The following is a 20693-nucleotide window of genomic DNA, read 5'->3' on the forward strand; positions in this document are numbered from 1 at the left end:
AGTTCCGTAAAATATATGATTTGCAGTGGATTCGATCTGTAGTGGAACGTATCAGAGAAATACAAGGCCACAAACATACTGAATGCATAAAATATGTGCATTCTGCCATTGCATTGGTATCATTGGTGCAGAGTTGCAGTAATTACATTCCCCATGTCTCTTTCTCAGCCTTCCCTCCTTTCATCCCTTCAGATTTGCACTGCATCAGCAGTTCCTGTGTGTTCTCAAACCAGAGAGAGAAATGAAGCTGTACTTGCTCCATCATTCTGGCCCAATTCTGCCCTGTTACTACATCTGCTCAGGCCCGGGGTAGCAGTGTTTTTCACTCCATGTTTTATTCTCTCTTTTTCTGTCCTACAGGGTTTTCCATCCTACAGGCCATCATGGAATCCGCAGTGATGAATAATTGGCAAGTGACGGCGCGTTCAGTGGGGAACATAGTGGATCCGCTGGAATACCGACGCATTATTGAAGAAATGGATCGTCGGCAGGAGAAGCGCTTCCTTATCGACTGTGAGGTTAAACGCATCAACAGTATTCTAGAGCAGGTAAATAAAAACACACATAATTTCATCTGTCGGCCTGTGAGTCGGTTTACAGTGACTGTCTGTCTGTCATAGTGGAAAGTTCTCAGTCTTGTGGTATCGATCAATACCTTTCCAAAAATCCAAGTCGTTAGCAAATAAGGTGATAAAAATAGTGTGTGTGAAAGCGTGCGTGTGTTTGTCTAAGTAGGGCACGGCGTCCTATAACAAGGGAACAGTGAGAAAACTAAAAATACTCCCTTTCCTCTCATCCAAAAATACAGCTCTCAAAGGTACTGTTACATTCTCCGATTCTGTTTGTCTCTTTCACTTATTCTTTCTCTTTTTTTTACCCTCTGTCTATATTTTCCTGTTGTTTTTTTCATCACACACTCATATGCATTGAGACAGAGTAGAGAAGAATGTGTGTGCGTGTGTGTGTCACTAGGAGGTCACAGAGATAATGAAATCCACAAGTAGATCAATCAGTGCTCAGAGAAAGCTAATAAGAGCTCTGCGCTTTCAGCAGACTGGCTGTCTGTTGCTATTTGTAAATCAATAGCTGTGTGTGGGTGTGGGTGTGGTTAGGTCATACCTTTATGTTGTGCTGCCACAGCACTAAAATGGATGTAGCAATGGGCACTATTGACCTGATTGGTTTAGTGAAAAAACATTTTAAATCTGTCTATCCATCTATCTGTCTATGTAGATTTTCCCTGTCATAAATGTTGTGGTAGTGACACTTGACATTTTTTCGTTTAAAATAACGTTTTTTTTTTTAATTTTTTATATTTGGCTTTATTTGTAATCTCAAATATTCAATGACTATTACCCGTAAAAGGACAATAAAAGACCTTGTTACTCATGGCCCGTGACTTTTCCCTAGTATTCAGCTGTGCTAATAATAAAAAGAAAGACGCCATTATTTTTCCCCAGTACACCCCCCCCAATTATTTACTAATAATAAAAAGAAAAACGCAAGCAAACTTTTCCTTTCCTCCTCTGGGACTGCAAAATACCCATAGTTACAGAATCCCCCTTCTGCAGTCAAGGCTTTTGCATTTAATTTATTGCCAATTTCGCCTGTCATTCGTTGTTTTTGATAAACTATCCGACATAATGCTGGATGACACCCTTCCATTTTTTTATTTTCAGGTTGTGATCTCAGGAAAGAACAGCCGTGGATATCATTACATCCTGGCTAATCTTGTGAGAAAATACACACACATGGAAAGAGCTCTTATTTCCTAACCTTCTGTGAGTGAGCTTTCACTTTTGACTGTTGGCCATTGCTCTCTGCAGGGGTTCTCTAACATGAGTTTGGATAAGGTGTGTTCAGGCGGAGCAAATATTACCGGATTCCAAATCATAAATCCTGATAGCCCGATCGTGCAGCAGTTTCTCCAGCGCTGGGAGCGGCTCGATGAGAGAGAGTTCCCTGAGTCTAGAAACACTCCCCTAAAGGTCTCTCTCTTTATTTCCATGCTTAGTTATGTGCATTTGTGATGTGTTTATTTAGGAGTGTGCCACTTGTGAATATGCTTGGATGTGTAATTTATGATAACATATTTTAATGAGGTTAATGTTGCAGTCATGCAGTAGTTTTTTTTAATCATCTCTTTTTTGATGTTTCTTGCCGAAATTCTCCCATACTGCACCTTTATTTAATGGAATCTGAGCACTTATTTGGCCAAAATGCAGTGAATTGAAAAAACTGCTAGTCTTGTGGTTTTCTTTCTATACTGATGTCTCCACGGGTGCAAACCGTTTGTCTGTTTGTTGTCATGTTTAGTATACATCTGCACTGACACATGATGCCATTCTGGTGATCGCTGAAGCATTTCGCTATTTGAGACGTCAGCGCGTTGATATTTCCCGTCGAGGGAGTGCAGGCGACTGCCTTGCCAACCCGGCCGTACCATGGAGCCAGGGAATCGACATTGAAAGAGCTCTCAAAATGGTAGGAGGGGTCCACAAAGGACCTCAGACAGAGAGCTGAGAGACTTCTTCTCAGAGTTAGAAAAACAGCAACATTCACTTTTTTTTTTTTTTTACTATAAATGAATGTTCAGTACTGTTTAGATATGTATTTACTTTTGTGTTTATTTTCACCCGTATGGTTAAATGATACCTATATTATCTTGAATAATGTTGTTTCATGCTTTTCTTTTCTTTTTATCTTGCTTGTTATTTTGTGGGTGTTACTGTTCCTGTGTGCTTTCCTTCTGCAGGTTCAGGTTCAGGGTATGACAGGAAATATTCAGTTCGACTCCTTTGGACGGCGATCAAATTACACCATTGATGTTTATGAAATGAAAACGGGAGGAGCCAGAAAGGTTAGTGGCTCTGGGAGGGCAGTTTCTATAAATTCACACAATATTAATGTCACAGTGAAGCCACTTTAGAACATTTAGCAGTGCTGAAAATGAGACTATATTTACACACTTACCGACCACTATAGGTACACCTTGCTAGTACCGATTTGGACCCCTTTTTGCCTTCAGAGCTGCCTTATTTTATCGTGGCATAGATTCAACAAGGTGCTGGAAACATTCTTTAGAGATTTTGGTCCATATTAGCAAGATAGCATCAGGCATTTTCTGGAGATTTGTCGGCTGCACATCCATGATGCAATTCTCTCATTCCACCACATCACATGTGTGCTCTAATGGATTGAGATCTGGTGACTGTGGTGGCCATTTGACAATAGGGAACTCATTGTCATCTTCAAGAAACCAGTTTGAGATGAGCTTTGTCGCATGGTGCATTATCCTGCTGGAAATAGCTATCGGAAGATGGGTACACTGTGGTCATAAGGGGATAGACATGGTCAGCATCAGCTTCAAGGTTCGACGTCCCAGTAGAATCCCAGTAGATCCGCAGTTTCTGAAGTAATCAGACTACCCTGTCTGAAACCAACATCTATGCCACTTTCAAAGTCACGTAAATTGTATTGACCATGTCTGCTTTGCCACTTGCTGACATGTAATTGGCTAATTAGATACATTAACTAGCAGTTGAAAAGGTGGCCGATGAGAATGAATACTGTATAATGTGTTTTTTTTTCTATAAAAACAGAAAAAGAGTCACTATTAACTCTTTCCCCGCCATCTATGGAATTTTACATCATATTTGACACGACGAGATTCCCGCCATTGATGGAATTTCACTGTTTTATAGTAGGGGGCGCTGTTAAATATCTTCTGAAAGAGTACACAATCTCAGGATCAAAACACGTGTGAAAAAGAAGCAGAAACAAGTGATAGAAGCTCTGCTTATGCACATGTAGTCTTTAAATACATGTGATTTTCTCAGCTATTTAAAAAAAAAAAAAAAAAATAGAATGCATGAAGCTAAAATAAAAAAGAATTGTTTAAAAGCAGAGGCTTTGTTCTTTTTTTTGATATTTTGATATTACATGTTCAAATATTCATGCAACAAAATATTCTGGGGGCCATGAATTTTTATGGAAATTATCAAAAATGCTGGTAGGGAAAGAGTTAATCAAGAGACACTCTTTTAGAAACTCATCATTAAATATTTAATTTGTTTCCCATTTCTTTTTTCTTAACTGTTATTTATAGTACAAATAAACATTTTCTCTTATAAGATCAAGGAAAATTGTATTTCTCACTTATACCCTTTAACGTGCACTTGGATGCTCCAGCTACCGTCATACTTGCTTTTCTCCTCCATCATTCATGAGATTATGTTTCTACTGAGTCATTCTCTTCCTGTATTACTCATTTCTTTTATTGGTTGACAGTGATTGATGGATTCTATTTACAGTATGCTTTTGCTGTTTCTGTCCCTTGCAGATCGGCTACTGGAACGAATACGAGAAATTTGTTTATATAGTGGAGCAGCAGGTTACCAACGAATCCTCCTCTGTGGAAAACAGAACCATTGTGGTCACTACTATCATGGTACACTATCTAAAGCTGCTTTTAAATATGCCGAACCATGACCCTTCTGCCCTCTCAGGTTTAGTGTCACAGTTGCATTGCATCCAGGGGGGGCAGAACGTTTTTCTGTTTTGCTTTGCTTTGCACTCACTCACTACATGTTGAAACAGTCGATCACAATAGAGTGTTTCAACTGTATCCGTGTGAGTGCCAAAGCATTTTCAGTTCCATTCCAGTGGCCTGTTGTAGCAGTGACATCACAATACTGGCTTTGGTAAGAAATAGGTTAGAACGTTCCTCTATCTGCTTCTTTCACTTCACCAAACGTAAGTACTGAACGACTGAGATGTCGGGCTGGATGCAAATGACAGTGTACAGAGACACATGCACACAACTGGCTGAGGGTTTTCTCACACATGTGAAATATTAAGTGTTTTATTTTACATCCCCTCAGAGTTCAGATGTTCTCCGCATTTTCTAATGTTTTTAATTTCCCGCTGTCAAATCAGAAGTGCCCATTGCGTGCAGACGATTCGTTATTCACTTAGCTTCCTAAAATGACATAATCGCTGCAGCAGAAACGATGAATGTGAGCAGGGACATGACTGTGAGCAGTGTCCACTCAATAGCAAATCAATACAATTAAAGTTTTTGCCTGGATTGGCTTTTACGTATTTCTCTAATTTAATAGTGGCTATTTAAGTGCCACATGAAGATGAGTTGTGTTCGGGAACCAGCTCAGTGCCTTTTCGTTCAAATGCATACAAATGTACAGCCACTGTTTAGATACATCCTGTGAAATACAGCTGCAATTTTGTTAGAGAAAAAAATCAAAAACAATCTGCAGCCCTAATTTTGTTACTCCCAACCGAAGCAAAATGATGATATATTTTTAACAGTTAACAAGAAATGCAGAACTTCTTAATCTAGAGCATTTCAAAAAGGACACGTGCCAGGTTATACACGTGGTAATGTTTTGCCTACTGGACATGTTACGTTGGGCGACTCATTGTGTTTAAAGAAACATTCGTTAATTGAACCAAATGCTGGAAGTGAATCGGTTGGGGCTGTAGAGTGATTACAGCTGGGCTTAAACGAGTTTCATAATTACGTCCTTAATGAAGAACTCTGAGAACTTGAGGGCAGGGGGGGTAGAGGCGAGGAGGACTGAGATGAAACTGAAAGAATATTAATTAAAGAGTGAATACGGTAATTAATCTTTTGAATAATGCATAACCTGAAGGTCACAGATTCCAAATCCTAGTGAGGAAAACATCAAATGGCTTCAGAACTGTATCAGTGAGTAATAATACAGGTACGTTATGTTCGTTACAAAAGTCAGCATTTATAAGACCGGTCAGAATTACATAAATAAACATAATTATTTTGCTAAATTTAGCTAGTCACAGAAGCAGTCACATTTAAATGTACCACAAGGTTCGCCTTATGCTACATTTAAAAGTGATGATGATGACCTCTTTCTGACTCTGCCTATGATGATCTCATAAGTAGATACAGAAAGTGAAAGATGAACTAAATCTTAGGTTAATTAGATGATTAGGTTAATAAGAGTTTGTGAAAGGAATGTTTTATTATGCATAGATTGGGCAGTGTGTAGAAATATCATATAAACTGACTGAAAATACAGATGAGTTTGATCTGATGCTATTAAAGCAGTATTTTGATTGCTTTTAATGTTAGAGTTTCATCATCATGCATGTTAACGTTTGGCCTGATTAAAATAGTTAAAAGCACCCACACATGTGAGAAAACCTCTGCCACCCTCTAACCCACCCACCTGCATGCACTTTAGACATACGTGTGTGTAAGTTTAAGAGCCCCCTTACACTTGCTTGCTTTAGACTGATGAATGACTCCAGCTCTATCTTTCTCTCTCCATTTTGAGAAATTAGATTCCACTGAATAGCACTGTCCACAAACCCAAAACCCATTTTAAATTCAAACTAGCCTTCCTCACAGCTGCTGGTTTTTTTTGGTAGCTTGGCTGTTGGTCACATTGCCGTTACGAGACTCAAAATGCATGTTTATATTTCAGTATGTGTTTGTGCGAATGAGTAAGAATGAATGTGAATGTGTGTGTTTGAGAGAAGTATTGGCATGATGGCAGACTAATTATTTTTTTTGTGTTTTCTGGGCTGTCAGTCTGAAAGCCAGCTCAACCTCCTCTTATTTGGTTAACAGGAAGCTCCATATGTAATGTACAAGAGGAATTATATGCAGATGGATGGAAATGATCGCTATGAGGGCTACTGTGTAGACTTGGCATCAGAAATCGCGAAGCACGTCGGCATTAGGTACAAACTGTCCATTGTAGCTGATGGGAAATATGGAGCACGCGACCCTGAGACCAAGACCTGGAACGGCATGGTGGGGGAGTTGGTATATGGGGTGAGTGCTGGGAAAACTATCCTGCAATGGGAAGGCTTTGGTGGTGGGGTAGTGGCTGTGTGAAGGCAGCAACACTTAGGAGGCCTCATATATAATCACTGACCGCTCTGTCAAAATAAAAAATAAATTTCTTCTGTACAGGTTTCAAAATCTTTTCATACAGCTGAGCTGTTTGCTTTTGGAGTTGGGTGCTTGTCAGAGTTGTTTTCAACATTTATTTCCTGTGTCACATGATTTATTTTGACATTGTAATGTGATTTTTACATTATTTACAGTCTCCAGGTGTTGCTGACATCACCCAAGTCTTTGGTCATGGTCAGTGTTTTTACACAATAAAGCTCCAAAGTAGTGTCTCGTTGCATGGGCACCATGAGTAAATCCATTTAAAACACATTTATTTAAAAAAAAAACAGTTAAACAACAAAATGTAATCTCTAAGAATGAGAAGAGTGTGTGTCTCTATGCTTTTTGTTTGTTTGTTTCTGTGTGATATTCAACATATCCTGACTATGTGAGATGCATATCATTTAATAATCTCAAGTGAAGAGTGTTTAACTGGATTTTCAGTCTTTTTTTTTTAACTGAAAAGATTCTATAGACATCGTCATCATCATCATCATCATCATCATATCGGCCATTTTCATGTATATATTGACAAATATTGGATATTTTTGAGCAGATATATAATATAATATTTAATGTAATACAAATTTATACTATCAGGCATAATTTTTTGTCCATGTCATGAAAATAATTGGCTTCTCTGTGTTGGCCAGAATTGAGCTCATCTTTACACACAGTGTTATTATGAATTTCTATTTAGTTCTATTGTTGAATTTTAAATTGGGTTCTGAGTTGCATTCATTAGCAGATGGAGACAAGAAGGCATAATGGGACAGAAGTACATGGTAACATTCTGCTACATACAGTTACAACATATGGTTAAATGTAAAGAGTGAACCAAAGGTTCTCCATTTCTTGCTTTTATGAACCTTGTAAAAATGTTGTTGATAGTGAAACAACTGGTTCACTCCTCCATTCTGCATTTTTATTGTTATTAGACTTTGAAAATGTTAAACTATCTAATCACATTTCCATGATCGCACCATGACATTGTTTTTCTCATACTGTGAACTGAGAGTTACTGTGTTCCATGTTTCCAGAGGGCAGATATAGCTGTGGCTCCTCTCACTATAACCCTTGTCCGGGAGGAGGTGATAGATTTCTCCAAGCCCTTCATGAGTCTGGGCATTTCCATCATGATCAAGAAACCACAGAAGTCCAAACCGGGAGTCTTCTCCTTCCTAGACCCATTGGCTTATGAGATCTGGATGTGTATCGTGTTTGCATATATCGGTGTGAGCGTGGTTCTCTTCCTGGTGAGTCGTTTCAGTCCATACGAATGGCACCTGGACGAGAATGAAGAGGCGAAGGATCCGCAGACGCCACCTGACCCGCCCAACGACTTTGGCATCTTTAACAGTCTCTGGTTCTCTCTTGGAGCTTTCATGCAGCAAGGATGCGATATCTCGCCAAGGTTGGTGTATTATTTAGCCCGTTCTTGTCTCTCCATCCGCATCTTTCTCTCTCCCCTCATCTTTGCATTTTATGGTCGTCTCGTCTATCATGGTGCATATATGTTATTTTACTTGGGGTGTTTCACTTGTCAATAAGCTAAAGCTTATCACTTCTTAACCCTTTATTCATTCTATCATCGTGTCACTTCATTCATTCACTCACTCAAACACTCATCAGTCACAATATTGTCACTACAACTGTTCCTGTCTTTCTCCACTTTTCCTCTTTTGAAATACAGCTTGAGTTAAATCAGTGGTTCTCTCTTTTTTTCACTACTCTTTGGAACTGAAGAAACGTTCGCTCCACATTCAGCCAATAATATGATCATCAATCAGTATTGCTGCCAAGTTTTGGCACTTATAATGGCAGAATCATTTAACAGATGCTTTTGTACAAAGCAACTTAAAAATGAGGAAAAACAACAAACAACTTAATGCACATCAACCAATGTCATATTTGCAGTTATATTATAAAGTTTTTATTCAAACGCCTGCTGTTAAATAATAAAATATTAAATTCTTGAAGAAAACACTATGAAAATTGCATGTTTTGCATAATGATCCAGCATGTTTCGCGTGACCTACATATGACCATTGTTCCTTCTGAAATTGTGTGTAAATCATATAATGATGACGTGTGAAATAAATCGACAGCACGGATGTTTGCTGAATTATGAAAAGTTTGTCTTTACTGAAAAAAGTTAATTAAACAGGAAATGTCTTTTATGATATTCAAAAATATATTAAAAAATAAACAACTGGTTTAAAATTCAGTTATTTACTCATTTTCCAAACAAGATTTGAGAACTGCCTTGAGCTTAGAGAACCATTGCTTTAAGTGATGCTTGACACCAACTAAAATAATTTATATTCACCATGTGTTGACTGTAAAATGTACAGATTTTCTCTTTCACTCTCTTTCTCTCTTTCTTGGAGGGCTACCGTGTTTTTGCTGCATGTCTCTATTTTACTGTCAGCAGTTTGGTGTTTATAAACTGTTTCAGTGGAGGATTGTCAGCCCTCTTCACTAATTCCTTGGTTCTTCAATTCAGTCATTTGATTTTCCTGTCCATCTTACTCACCAAATTCCTCTTGGATTTGTCTTTCATTCTTGAGGTGATCTTTGTGACCCTGATCTCATCCTCATCTTTCTTCCGGCCCTTTATTAGAGAGACCTGCCCAAACAGAAGATTCAATTGTACTTTGAGTGATTTTTTTTTTTGTCCGTAGTTTGAAGACTTTTGCTTCATTTATCAGCTGTAATAGCTTTAATATGTTTGTAATAATTGTTAACCTTTCACAGGGGATTTGTTTGCTCTCCTATTGTCTCTCTGTCTCTCTCCCTCACTCCCCCTCTCTCTCAGGTCTCTATCTGGCCGTATTGTTGGAGGTGTGTGGTGGTTCTTCACTCTGATCATCATTTCATCCTACACTGCCAATCTGGCTGCTTTCCTGACTGTGGAAAGGATGGTCTCGCCTATAGAGGGCGCAGAAGACCTGGCCAAGCAGACTGAGATCGCCTACGGAACGCTCGACTCCGGTTCCACTAAAGAGTTCTTTAGGGTAAGACAGCAATAGAAATGTTCTATCAAATGCAATATGGTTATCGGTGATAGTAAAAATAGTGTTCCGTTCCATTGTTTCCCAAATATCTTTACCTTATTTACATCTACACTACCGTTCAAAAGTTTGGGGATTTTTTTAAAGGGGTGGTTTACTGCTTTTTTTCTTTGCATGATTGTGTTTATGGGGTGCAATATAACATGTATTCATGTTTTTTCTTTTTTCTTAAAGTCTTATTTTTCATAAATTTCACTTTTATTGTAAGCCGCTTTCTCCTTTGTCATTTGAACGATCGGTTGACTTCCTGAGTCTATGAAACCACTCCCTCAGAAACAGGCAGTGGGCTCAGATTGGTTAGTTTGGGCCGGTGTGTTGTGATTGGCTAGACTGTAGTGCACGTTGTCTGGAAAATTCACGCCCATTACCTTTACGGGCGAAAGTTGAATGTGTTGTTCATGTCAAATATAAATAATGGTGTCGATACTGCAGTATCAGTATGAACCAGAATCAGACCCAGAAAGTGGCGATGAAGAGAGTCCCCCCCACACACGGCTCTTACAAAACGTTTCTGAATGGTAATTTGCCTATAACTTTATACACGTTTGTCTTACACAAAATAGCATCGAACTAACTGCCTACTATATACACAAACAGCGTTGGCATAATTGGTTTACGCTCTTGATCAAATCAAAAAATTACGTTATAAAGTATATATACATGAAAAATATATTTACAAAACTAGTACATATACAAATTCAGGTCCAAAATGTTTTTACGCGTTTGTCGTAGAGACGAAATAGCATAACTAATTGGCTATAAAGCCAGTGCTGGCATTTTATAAAACTAAAACATTACGTCTGGAATTATACATGCAAATACATTTAAAATGATTAAGTCTTACTTACAGGTTGTGGCCCAACAACTGCTGCCTCTGGTTTTAAAGTTGGAACTGCTTCATGTTTTAATAACAGTTTCTTGTTGAATCCGGCGTTGAATTCGTTGGAGATTCTGGAAGCTGTCTTCCGTAAAATGCGCAGCACAGAGAGCTAAATTACGATTGTAATTTTCAGGAACATAATCAAAAATAAATTGTATCCATTGTTGACGAACTAGAACGTCAGTGGGAAGGCCGAACACAGAAATGTTTTTGAAAGAAGTCTCTTGTGCTCCCTAAGGCTGCATTTAGTTGATCAAAAATAATTTAGTTGATCAAAAAAAATTTAGTTGATCAAAAATAATCCCTGGGACTCATGAGTGGATGGTTAGCACGCACGGCGTTGACAAAGGGTTAATCTTTCTGTTACTATTGTAAATTGTTTATAAAAATGATGTGTGTGTGATAATAAATTCTATTCAGTTCAATTCAGTTTATCCAAAAAAAAAGGGTTCCCGTTGCGAAAGCTAACTTGCTCAATATGAGAGAACCTCTCGTACGAGAACGTATCGGTTACCTAACGTAACCTCGGTTCTCTCTAGAAGAGGGAACAAGTATTGCGTAACCTGCCGTGCTCTCGCCACAAGCGACTTTTATACTCCTATTCGGACGTCCCGCACAAACACAATAGTTAACCATTTTTGCTAGCTAGGTCTCAATTATAACTGCTAGCCTGCTTGCTGTTTAGACTAACGGTTAATCTAGGCTTGGAGCTTAGACCAGGCATAAACAGTAAAAGATTGGAGTCCCTTTTATGACGTCACGCCCAGCCTAGTGGAAGGGAGGGGACGTGCTTAAAACCACTGTAAAACGTACCAGCTTTTGATATTATATGCAGCATTTTGGTATAAAACTAACATACAAAACAATTATGGGCGGTTCTTATCTAGCAAGCACATTGCATTATCTTTGTGAAAAATTGAACCTTCAATTTACTGTACACCCAACAATCAGAAACAGAAACATGTTGGACAGGCCCGAAAGACTGTTCTCAGTTCAGTGTACTGTTGGACTAAGCGGAGCGGTGAATGAGTTGGCAAAAACCGGCATCATATGATCATATACTGACTGTCAGGCAATCAGTAAATGAGTGATTTTGATTGATTTACTTCGCTGACTTGAGTGGCCACAAAGCGTTTCAGACCGTTCAGTCCGATTTGGTTCACAAAAAAAAATAAAATAAATAAAAAATCTGGGAAAAAAAAACTATTAGTTAGCGAACTGGACATCACAAAAGAAGCATATCTACACTGGATTGGTCTACATAATTGTGTGCATTTACCTGCAAGAAATTCTGACAATAAAATATGATGACAGACTACTGGCAATCTGACAAAGACATGTCACCACAGACATGCGACCATCTTTGACTGAAAACATGTTTTACTGAATCTTTACCATATACCGTTTTCAAGTGAGGTTGCCACGGGGGTAGAGTGTGTGTTTGTGTGTCTGTCCATGTGTTTTGAGATGACAGGGAACAGGGCAGTTTTAAGATGACCCAGATACAACACTGCTGATGAGCTCATCCTGTCATTTCACCTTAATGTCATGATTACTCGCTAATGCTTGTGTGTGAAAGCAGATATACATGTGCACACACTCATGCAAGCACTTATTCAGTCACTCACAGTCACTGTCACGTCACACACCCCCTATAGAGTGATTGGAGTCGGAGTTTTAGAGAGAGAACACATGAAATGAGATGCCCTTCTGCTCTTCTCTCTTTCATGAGTTGTCATCTGGATCAGAGCAGAGATGACAGGAGAGCAGCTGACACTAAGTTGGACTGAATGTGATGTGGAGACAGTCTCCACCTTGTGTTCATAACTTAGTATTTCAGAAATAAAAAAAAAAAAACATTATGGCAATAGAAGTGAATTCTCTTTCCTGTCTGTACTAGCAAGTAATGAAGACAATTCAACTTATTAGATGGCGATGCTGTTTTGAGTTTAGGTTTTCATGTAGACAAATGTGCGTTGTAGCAGCCAAATGGACCCCACAAGTGATCTTCCTCATGTCATTTCAAAATTGATGACTTTATTTTTTCCATTGATTATAAAATTTGAATTTGTTAAGCAATTTGTTATGCAAAAACACTACAAAATTATCGTAAAGAGGCCCGTATGACTATTTTATTTAGCAAGGATACATTTCTAATTTCCCTTCTCACCTCCTCAACAATCATGGGATAGATTGCTTGACTTTAAGCCACAACAAAGAGGGATTGTCTCAGAAATTTATAACTGTATTCTGTATCTTTGTAACTACTCAAACTCAAAAACAAAAACTGCTTGCGAGGAGGAACTGGGACAACAATTCAGTGAGGAGTGGTGGCAAGAGGTCATTGATAGACTAAGTACTGTGTCATCTTGTGCACGTCTTGTACTGATTCATTTCAAGGTTGTACACCGAGTCCATTTCTCCAAAGCAAGATTATCTGCAATTTTCCCTGGAGTAGAGGATAAGTGTGAAAGATGCCTTAACCCACGTTGTCATTTTCTCATTACTGTTATCTTTATCGGCTCAAAAAGAAAATTTGGCCGATATGTTAAAGCTGATAAATAATGTATTATTTCCTTCAGCTGAGACACTTCTGATGCGCTCTGTTCACCATGATGCTTTTGAATTTGCTGAAATAGGATTGGAATCCCTTCAAAAAGGAAAATACAGTTAAGTGCAACACGCACAGCGGAAAATCTGTCAAAGGCTACATAAAATTATGAGAACATCGTAATTTTGTGCTTGGGACATGGCTTAAAATTGTGAGACTTTTGTTTTTGTAATCAGGCTCTCAAAATATTATACAAATTTGGATTTAGATTTATCGGCCAGTATATCGGCCATCGGCTTTCAAAAGAATTATCGTATCGGCCAAGACTTGACTTGATAAAAAAATCATGTGTCAGTTTCCACACAAAAATATTAAGCATCACAACATTGACAATTGATAAATAAGAACATTGAAATTAATAAGAAATGTTTCTTGATCGTGAAATCAGCATATTGGAATGATATCTGAAGGATCATGTGACACTAAAGAGTAATGTTGCTGAAGATTCACCTTTGCCAACAATTAAATTTCAAAATATATTACAGAAAACAGTTATTTAAATATTATTTAAATATTTTTTACTGTATTTTTTTATCAAATAAGGGAAGACTTACATAAAAAATGGTACCGAATTGATTACTTGTAAAGTAATTATAGTAATTGCATGTAGTTAGCTCTCAATACATCATTTAAAGAAGCATTTTGGGGAATAATCACTCATCTAATAGTGTAAATTGGAACTAGACCCAGACCGATATATTGGCAGACCGATATTATCGGCCGATATTAGGCATTTTCCAAACTATCGGTATCGGCAGTTATAATGGCCGGTAAATGAATATTTCAAAAATAAAATAAAACCGACGAAACACGCTTGAACCATGTCATGAGTGTTGGAGTTGAATAGTTTGTCCACCAGAGGGCACTCTACACCATTCCTGTTGGCAACACTCGTTGAGTTGGTCACGATACATACATTGCTTGAATAACAATTAAAAGAACATCCCCATCAGTTCTCTTAACTCAAATAAGCATGACAAAATTTGTGACTATCATGTCCAGTTTAAAAAAAAAAATTAAATAAATAAAATATCGGCTGATTTATCGGAATATCGGATTTTAAAACCCAAAAATATTTGTATAGCTATCAGCCTTCAAAATCCTTTATCGGTCGGGCTCTAATTGGAACTATATGTTTATCATGTCAGAGGTCTGAAAAGAGTAATTATTTTTGCATTTGTTATGTGTCAACAGTGGCACAGAAATAGCACACTTCCCCCTTTAAAATCTACAGTTCGTGCTTGAAAAAGCAAGAAAAACACATGCACTCATACACCAGCTGTGTGTAGGTCAAGTTAACCTACTTGCACGTACGATACTTGTGAGTGTATGTGTGTAAAACTGTGTCCTATAAAAGCAGGAGTGTGTGTATTTGTCCTAATAAATTTAGGTGTGTGTTTACCCCAGAGATATCCTGTCCGCTACAGGGCCATTTATATCTAGTCTCACAAGAGATGGCCGCTGAATATTTTGGTTTATGAAACTTAAGTTTTGATTTAAATCATATGCAGAAGTACAGATAAATTACAAGTAGTACAACCATGATTGATCTGTTCTTTCATTCATTCATTCTTGCATTCTGAGTGTGAGGACGTTGTATTGGAGAATGGTGTGTTGAAAAGCTGAGTTTTTTTTTTTTTCTTAATATAGTCATGTACTGTACTTTAACTCCAGATGGGGCTTATTTGTAATGTCACTGAAAGGAAAAGCCTTGGACAGGCAAGCATGGCAGATGTTTCTTCCTCGAGAGATCGTGAGGAAACTTTGCATTGATTAATTTCGGTGATTATAAGAGCTCTTAATTTTCTGTCTTTTCTTGTATGATTTTATATTCTGCTCTTGCTTGTCAGCTTTAGTCTCATTATTGAAGCTCCAAGATCAAAAGTCCCTGAAGGATCTTGTACAAAAGACTCATTGAGAGGAGAGTTTAAGGTCTGGGGTGGGACGTACAGTACATGTTGTAAGACACCTGAAACACATTCACATATGCATTTATACATCAGAAGTTTAAATCAATGTTTCTTGATGTTTTTTGGTTTTAAATCTATTGAACATTTAAATGGCAGACCATAGCATATGGCAGGGTGCTGCATGTGTACTGATGAAAAGCTAGAAATGCCACAAGAATGAGCAGTCTTCTAATAATATTGTGGAGATTTATCAGTGGTGGCTTGTGATGGACCCAGTCCCAATCCATCCCTTGCTGAGAAGACATTTTAGCCTGTAAAATGTCATAAAACCCATTTATATATCTCCCTGAACCTTTTATCTTTCCTAACTTTTTCCATTAATTTCCTTTCTTTTTTCTCTTTCAGCGTTCAAAGATCGCCGTCTACGAGAAGATGTGGTCCTACATGAAGTCCGCCGAGCCTTCCGTGTTCGTTAAGACCACCCCCGACGGAGTGGCTCGCGTGCGCAAGTCAAAGGGGAAGTTTGCGTTCCTGCTCGAGTCCACGATGAACGAATACATCGAGCAGAGAAAGCCTTGCGACACTATGAAGGTGGGAGGGAACCTGGACTCCAAGGGCTACGGTGTGGCCACGCCCAAAGGGTCGGCATTAAGGTGGGTGGAATAATATAACAATTCCCTCTGTTGTTATAGTATTCCACCTACCCTGATTCCACCATCTCTCTCTTCTCTCTGTCTTCATGTTTTGTTTTTCATTCTTATTCTCTCATCCTTCTACCTTTTCTCAATCTCTCTCCCTCTGACTCTTTTCATTCTTTTTTGTACATCACTCTACTTGTCTCTCTTTCTCTTGCGGTAAATGACAAGGTAACCGTGTCTTGTGTGTCAAAAAAAGTTTTTTTGTTTTTTTTTGTGTTAATGTTTTACCGTGTTTCTCTCTACAGAAATGTAATTGAACTTGTTAATTTACAGTCCATTTTTACAGTGTGATGCCTGTTGCTGTTGATTTCCTACACCCTTTTCTCCTGTCCTTCTCCTCCTTTTTAATCTTCTCTGTCCTTCGCTTTGTGCTGTGATTGCATTTCTGTAATATTTGTGTGGTTGGATTGTTTTTTTTTTCTTCTCTGCACTGGCGCTGTTCTGCCTGCTTCCATGCATGTCATGCCATAAACTGTTTCTTGTCCTGGCAACGGACTGTCCTTGCATCATTCCCATCGCTCACTAGCACTCGACCTCTTTTTCTTTCTCTCACTTCTTTCTGTTTTTCTCTCTCTGTCCACTCGGCACTACACACACCTCACTTGCATACACGCTTCTGTCTGTACCCAGTAGCCGACGCAATTAACCAATCAAGCGGTCCAACCACTTCACCAGTTAACCGGTCTCTCCTTTGTATTGACCCCTAACAAAAGAGCAACTGCCAGTTGCGGCAGTCTCATTAGATTTCTCACGAACCTGTCCCTTTTCTTACGAGCTATGTGTTTATCGTTTGAAGAAGCGCTGTAAACCTGGCGGTGTTAAAGCTGAATGAGCAGGGCCTGCTGGACAAGCTGAAAAATAAATGGTGGTACGACAAGGGAGAGTGCGGCAGCGGGGGAGGGGACTCGAAGGTCAGCCTCAATCTCACCCAAACAACCCTTTCCTAGCTACGAGTAATCGGCAAGGCTGTGACCTATGACCTCCGGCAACAGTACCGTGACCCTCAGGGGTGGACACTGGCAAACTGAGCCTAATGACCCGAGGACATTAGCACCACTGCGACGGCTGCAGTTACTGTCAACGCTGCTAATGTAGTGTTTTTTGAAGATTACGAAATAAGGCAAACTGTGATCAGATGTGACCCTTTACTTGGCTAATGGAGGAAAGGAAGCAGAGGAGGAGAGGAATAAAGGCTCGGGTGGGTTTTATGTGTAGAGCGAGGTCAGGGTCACCGAGAGCGCAGCATATTAGGATAGTTAAGTTCTTGCGAACCTGCTTCGCGGGTTTGTTTGTGTGGTAAAACAAGCAGCTTGTTCCAAGTAGAATAGGCTAGGCCCTCTCTGACTCTCCTCTGATCATCAGACCATCACAAAATGTAGTGTTGTTTGTGTATACCAAGGCTCCAGGATTTAATGGCTATCCACAGAAAGAAAGAAATAGAGATGAATAGGGATCTAATAGACCAAAACTGCTCTGGAAAATGGGTAGCACATAGAATAGGATGAGCCTATGTGATGTTTAGTATTATATTTAAGGGATAGTTCACCCTCAAAGTAAAAATCTGTCATCATTTACTGTACTAGTGCGTTCCAAACATGTGACTTACTTTCTTATGTGGAACATAAAAGGTGTTTGTTTTGTGTTCTGCAGAAGAAAGTAAGTCATACAGGTTTGGAAAGACATGAAGCAGAGTAAGTAATGACAGTTTTTATTTCTAGGTAAATGATCCCTAGTTCCGGAGCTGTAGTTTAGCTTAGTTATGAATAAGTGTTTAGGTTGCAGTTTACCTTTTAAAAATGGGGAAATGCCCTAGGTAAAGTGGCATTTTGGACAATATCAAATTTTTTGGTGTAAATGCATTCAAGTGCCTTGCAGTTATCATTGAAGACCAGCAATAATGCATTTTTTTTCTTAATTAAATATTAATGGCAGTATATATGCATGCCACAGTCAGCTGTGATGCCTAATTACTCGAGCTTCTTTTTTGCAGATTATTGGGTCAGCTTTGCCTTCATAGCTTTACCAATTTATTGAAGTATTTACACTGATATTGTCCAAATCACTATGCCTATGGTGTTTCCAAACATCTGGAGGGCACTACAGTATATGTCGAGTGTCTGTCTGTTAGTAGCAAATTTCTGGTAGTGGCAAAAGAGAAGTGCAAAGACTATATTGGTATCTTCACATCTCCAATCAAATAGTCAGATGCCTTTTTTTTTCTTTTTCTTTAAAGATGCCATCTTTGGTCTTTGGCCAACTCCCTGCTACAAGTATGCGAATCCTTTTGGAGCCGCTAGCTCTCTCAGATTTGCGTGTAATCCATGGAAAGCCGTAGCTCCCTTGTTGGTGGGATTAAAGAAAAAATATAAGACCACTGGGACAGACAGTCCTGAAGGGACTAAAACATCACAGGAAAACGTGAGAATTCTAATTAAACACTCCTAGAAATCAAAGGTGGAGAAAGATCTGGTGCCGTATTTTAGACTCACTAAATGCACATTTTCATCTGCATACGAATGCACAGAAAACCACAAACAAGCACATTATACTCACACACGCACACTTCTAAATTAATTTATGGCCACTTTTCTTTAGCCCCTTTGCCTGCAGAATGGTCACCCTGTGTTCAGCCTATCATGAGGGCAAGGCAGCCCCACTCTGTCCTGATTGGTCTTCAAAAGCGGGTTCACTGCAGTAATAGTCTCTCCTCTCTCATGAGTGGAGTCTGTGCTCTAAAAACTGAGAAGATGGCCGCCTAGTCCGTGCATTGATAAGTTGAGCATGCTGGGTGGAGGGTGTCTAGTCTGTTATGACATCACAACTGCATGTTTCTCATTTATTGACCTGAGTCTGATCCAAAATGCATGAATGGAGTAATTCAGCAAATCTAGCAAGTATATTATACTATTATTAGGACACATAGCAAAATTAAAAACAGCTGATTCACTGCAAATATAGAGAAAACATTAAGCTTTATAGAGCAAACACACATGACAGTACAGAAACAGTGGTGAAAATCCACCCCAATACAGTAGAATGTATTCATGAATGGATTTCTGAAAAACCCTTTTTTTTTTTAAGCAGTTGGCGATTTGACACGCTTCAAATGAAGAACTATAAAAGAGTTATTTGAAGCTCATGTGCTCTCAAACCTGTGTATGCTGTAAACAGGATTCAACCGAGGTCACTTCACTCTGACGAGGGCACCCTGTTGAAGTACAGTAGGAAAAATATTTAGTCATTTATTTAAAACTTGGAATACAATTGGAGAAACCATATTTGTACAGTGCTGTTGCATTGAATATAAGGGTGGATTTCCAATTATAATATATGTAAACATATAGTAAGTACGAGTTGAATGTACATTAGGTCCATCTCTCCATAAACAGATCTCATTCTTTCAAGGTTTTATTCGTCGGGTGTCAAACCATTCGAGGTCCGAAGCTGGCTTGTGTGACGGTGGTAAGTATGGTATATTTGCTTTGCTGGATTACAACTCTCATCATTTAGCAGAAGGAAAATAAACTGAGTTTCCCAGCAGTCCTGCTGATGACATACTAACATCTTACAAACGGAAATGTCCAGGAAGAACAGTAACATCTTCGTTTCCATTATTTTGCCATAGGATGCGTTATGCAAATATCTCCGAAGGCCCCGTGAATGTTAATATTCTGTTTATTATTTATGTGCTGACTTTCGTAAAGGCTTGGCGTTTTCGTTTGTAAGATGTTTGGCTTCAGCCCTCACCCACCACAGACCGGTTCCCCTTCTGACTGCTGGGTCCTGTTTATCTGTTAGTCAAGTAAGGGTTTTTTCTCCCGATGGATCCGGCTTGCTGAATACTGGGTTAGAAAAGCTGCATTCACACCACAATTACAATAACCAAACTCATCTGCCCAATGCTCTTTGTAATTATGCTCTGTTTGGCTGTGTTACCATGGTTACTCTCTCTGCCTCTGTTGGAACAGTGAGTGCCGATTACTCAAAGCGATAACAGTAGGTAGCACTGCCAGGTCAAAGGTCGAAGGTAACACTGAGGCTAGCCCTGCCTGCATTCCCTCTCTCTCTCTCCATCTCTCCCTCTCTTATTCTTTCGCTGTCTACGATATCAACAGCACAAGGCCAGGTGTCCTACAATATCGCTTTGGTTAACAGATATTCGGTAGGTTTAAGTTTTAATAACATAAAATAACATAATGGTGCCATGTTATTTATGTTATTTCCCCTCGTGAAGAACTCCTGTAAACCTTGCAGTGTTGAAACTCAGTGAACAAGGCATCTTAGACAAGCTGAAAAACAAGTGGTGGTACGATAAGGGTGAATGTGGGACCAAAGACTCTGGGAGTAAGGTTAGTCTGCTCACTCATTTGCCAACAAACATATTCATATTCTACAGTCATCATAACAAGCCTTACTAGTTTTAATGGATTTAGTGTGGATTTGGCTCCAGCTGGATTCACTTCATTTTGGCCCCTTCTTTTGAAAGCCTCTTTACAAATGTAGCAAATATCAAAACCTTTAGCGATAATGAGACAACACAACAGTTCCACCACACACAC

The 20693-nt window shown here is 38.9% G+C and overlaps 1 protein-coding gene across 7 annotated transcripts in view; it reads left to right on the plus strand.

Annotated features, from left to right (window-relative positions):
• gria3a (glutamate receptor, ionotropic, AMPA 3a) overlaps window positions 1-20693 on the plus strand; it is a 39842-nt gene that overhangs the window by 13272 nt on the left and 5877 nt on the right. For 3 of the 7 annotated variants that reach the window (XM_039658689.2, XM_089130440.1, XM_089130439.1), the window contains 11 exons: window positions 361-548; window positions 1680-1733; window positions 1827-1988; window positions 2317-2484; window positions 2756-2860; window positions 4343-4450; window positions 6632-6838; window positions 8002-8375; window positions 9780-9978; window positions 15842-16089; window positions 20369-20483. In XM_039658689.2, the coding sequence (XP_039514623.1) occupies window positions 361-548; window positions 1680-1733; window positions 1827-1988; window positions 2317-2484; window positions 2756-2860; window positions 4343-4450; window positions 6632-6838; window positions 8002-8375; window positions 9780-9978; window positions 15842-16089; window positions 20369-20483 (1928 nt within the window). Of the gene's footprint in view, window positions 1-360; window positions 549-1679; window positions 1734-1826; window positions 1989-2316; window positions 2485-2755; window positions 2861-4342; window positions 4451-6631; window positions 6839-8001; window positions 8376-9779; window positions 9979-15841; window positions 16090-16302; window positions 17046-20249; window positions 20297-20368; window positions 20484-20693 lie in introns of those variants that run through there. The other 4 variants (XM_089130442.1, XM_089130441.1, XM_039658690.2 and 1 more) reach the window with 4 other exon arrangements.

The sequence above is a fragment of the Pimephales promelas genome, chromosome 4 (genome assembly GCF_988280905.1).
Source record: "Pimephales promelas chromosome 4, fPimPro1.hap1.1, whole genome shotgun sequence".
NCBI lineage: Eukaryota > Metazoa > Chordata > Actinopteri > Cypriniformes > Leuciscidae > Pimephales > Pimephales promelas.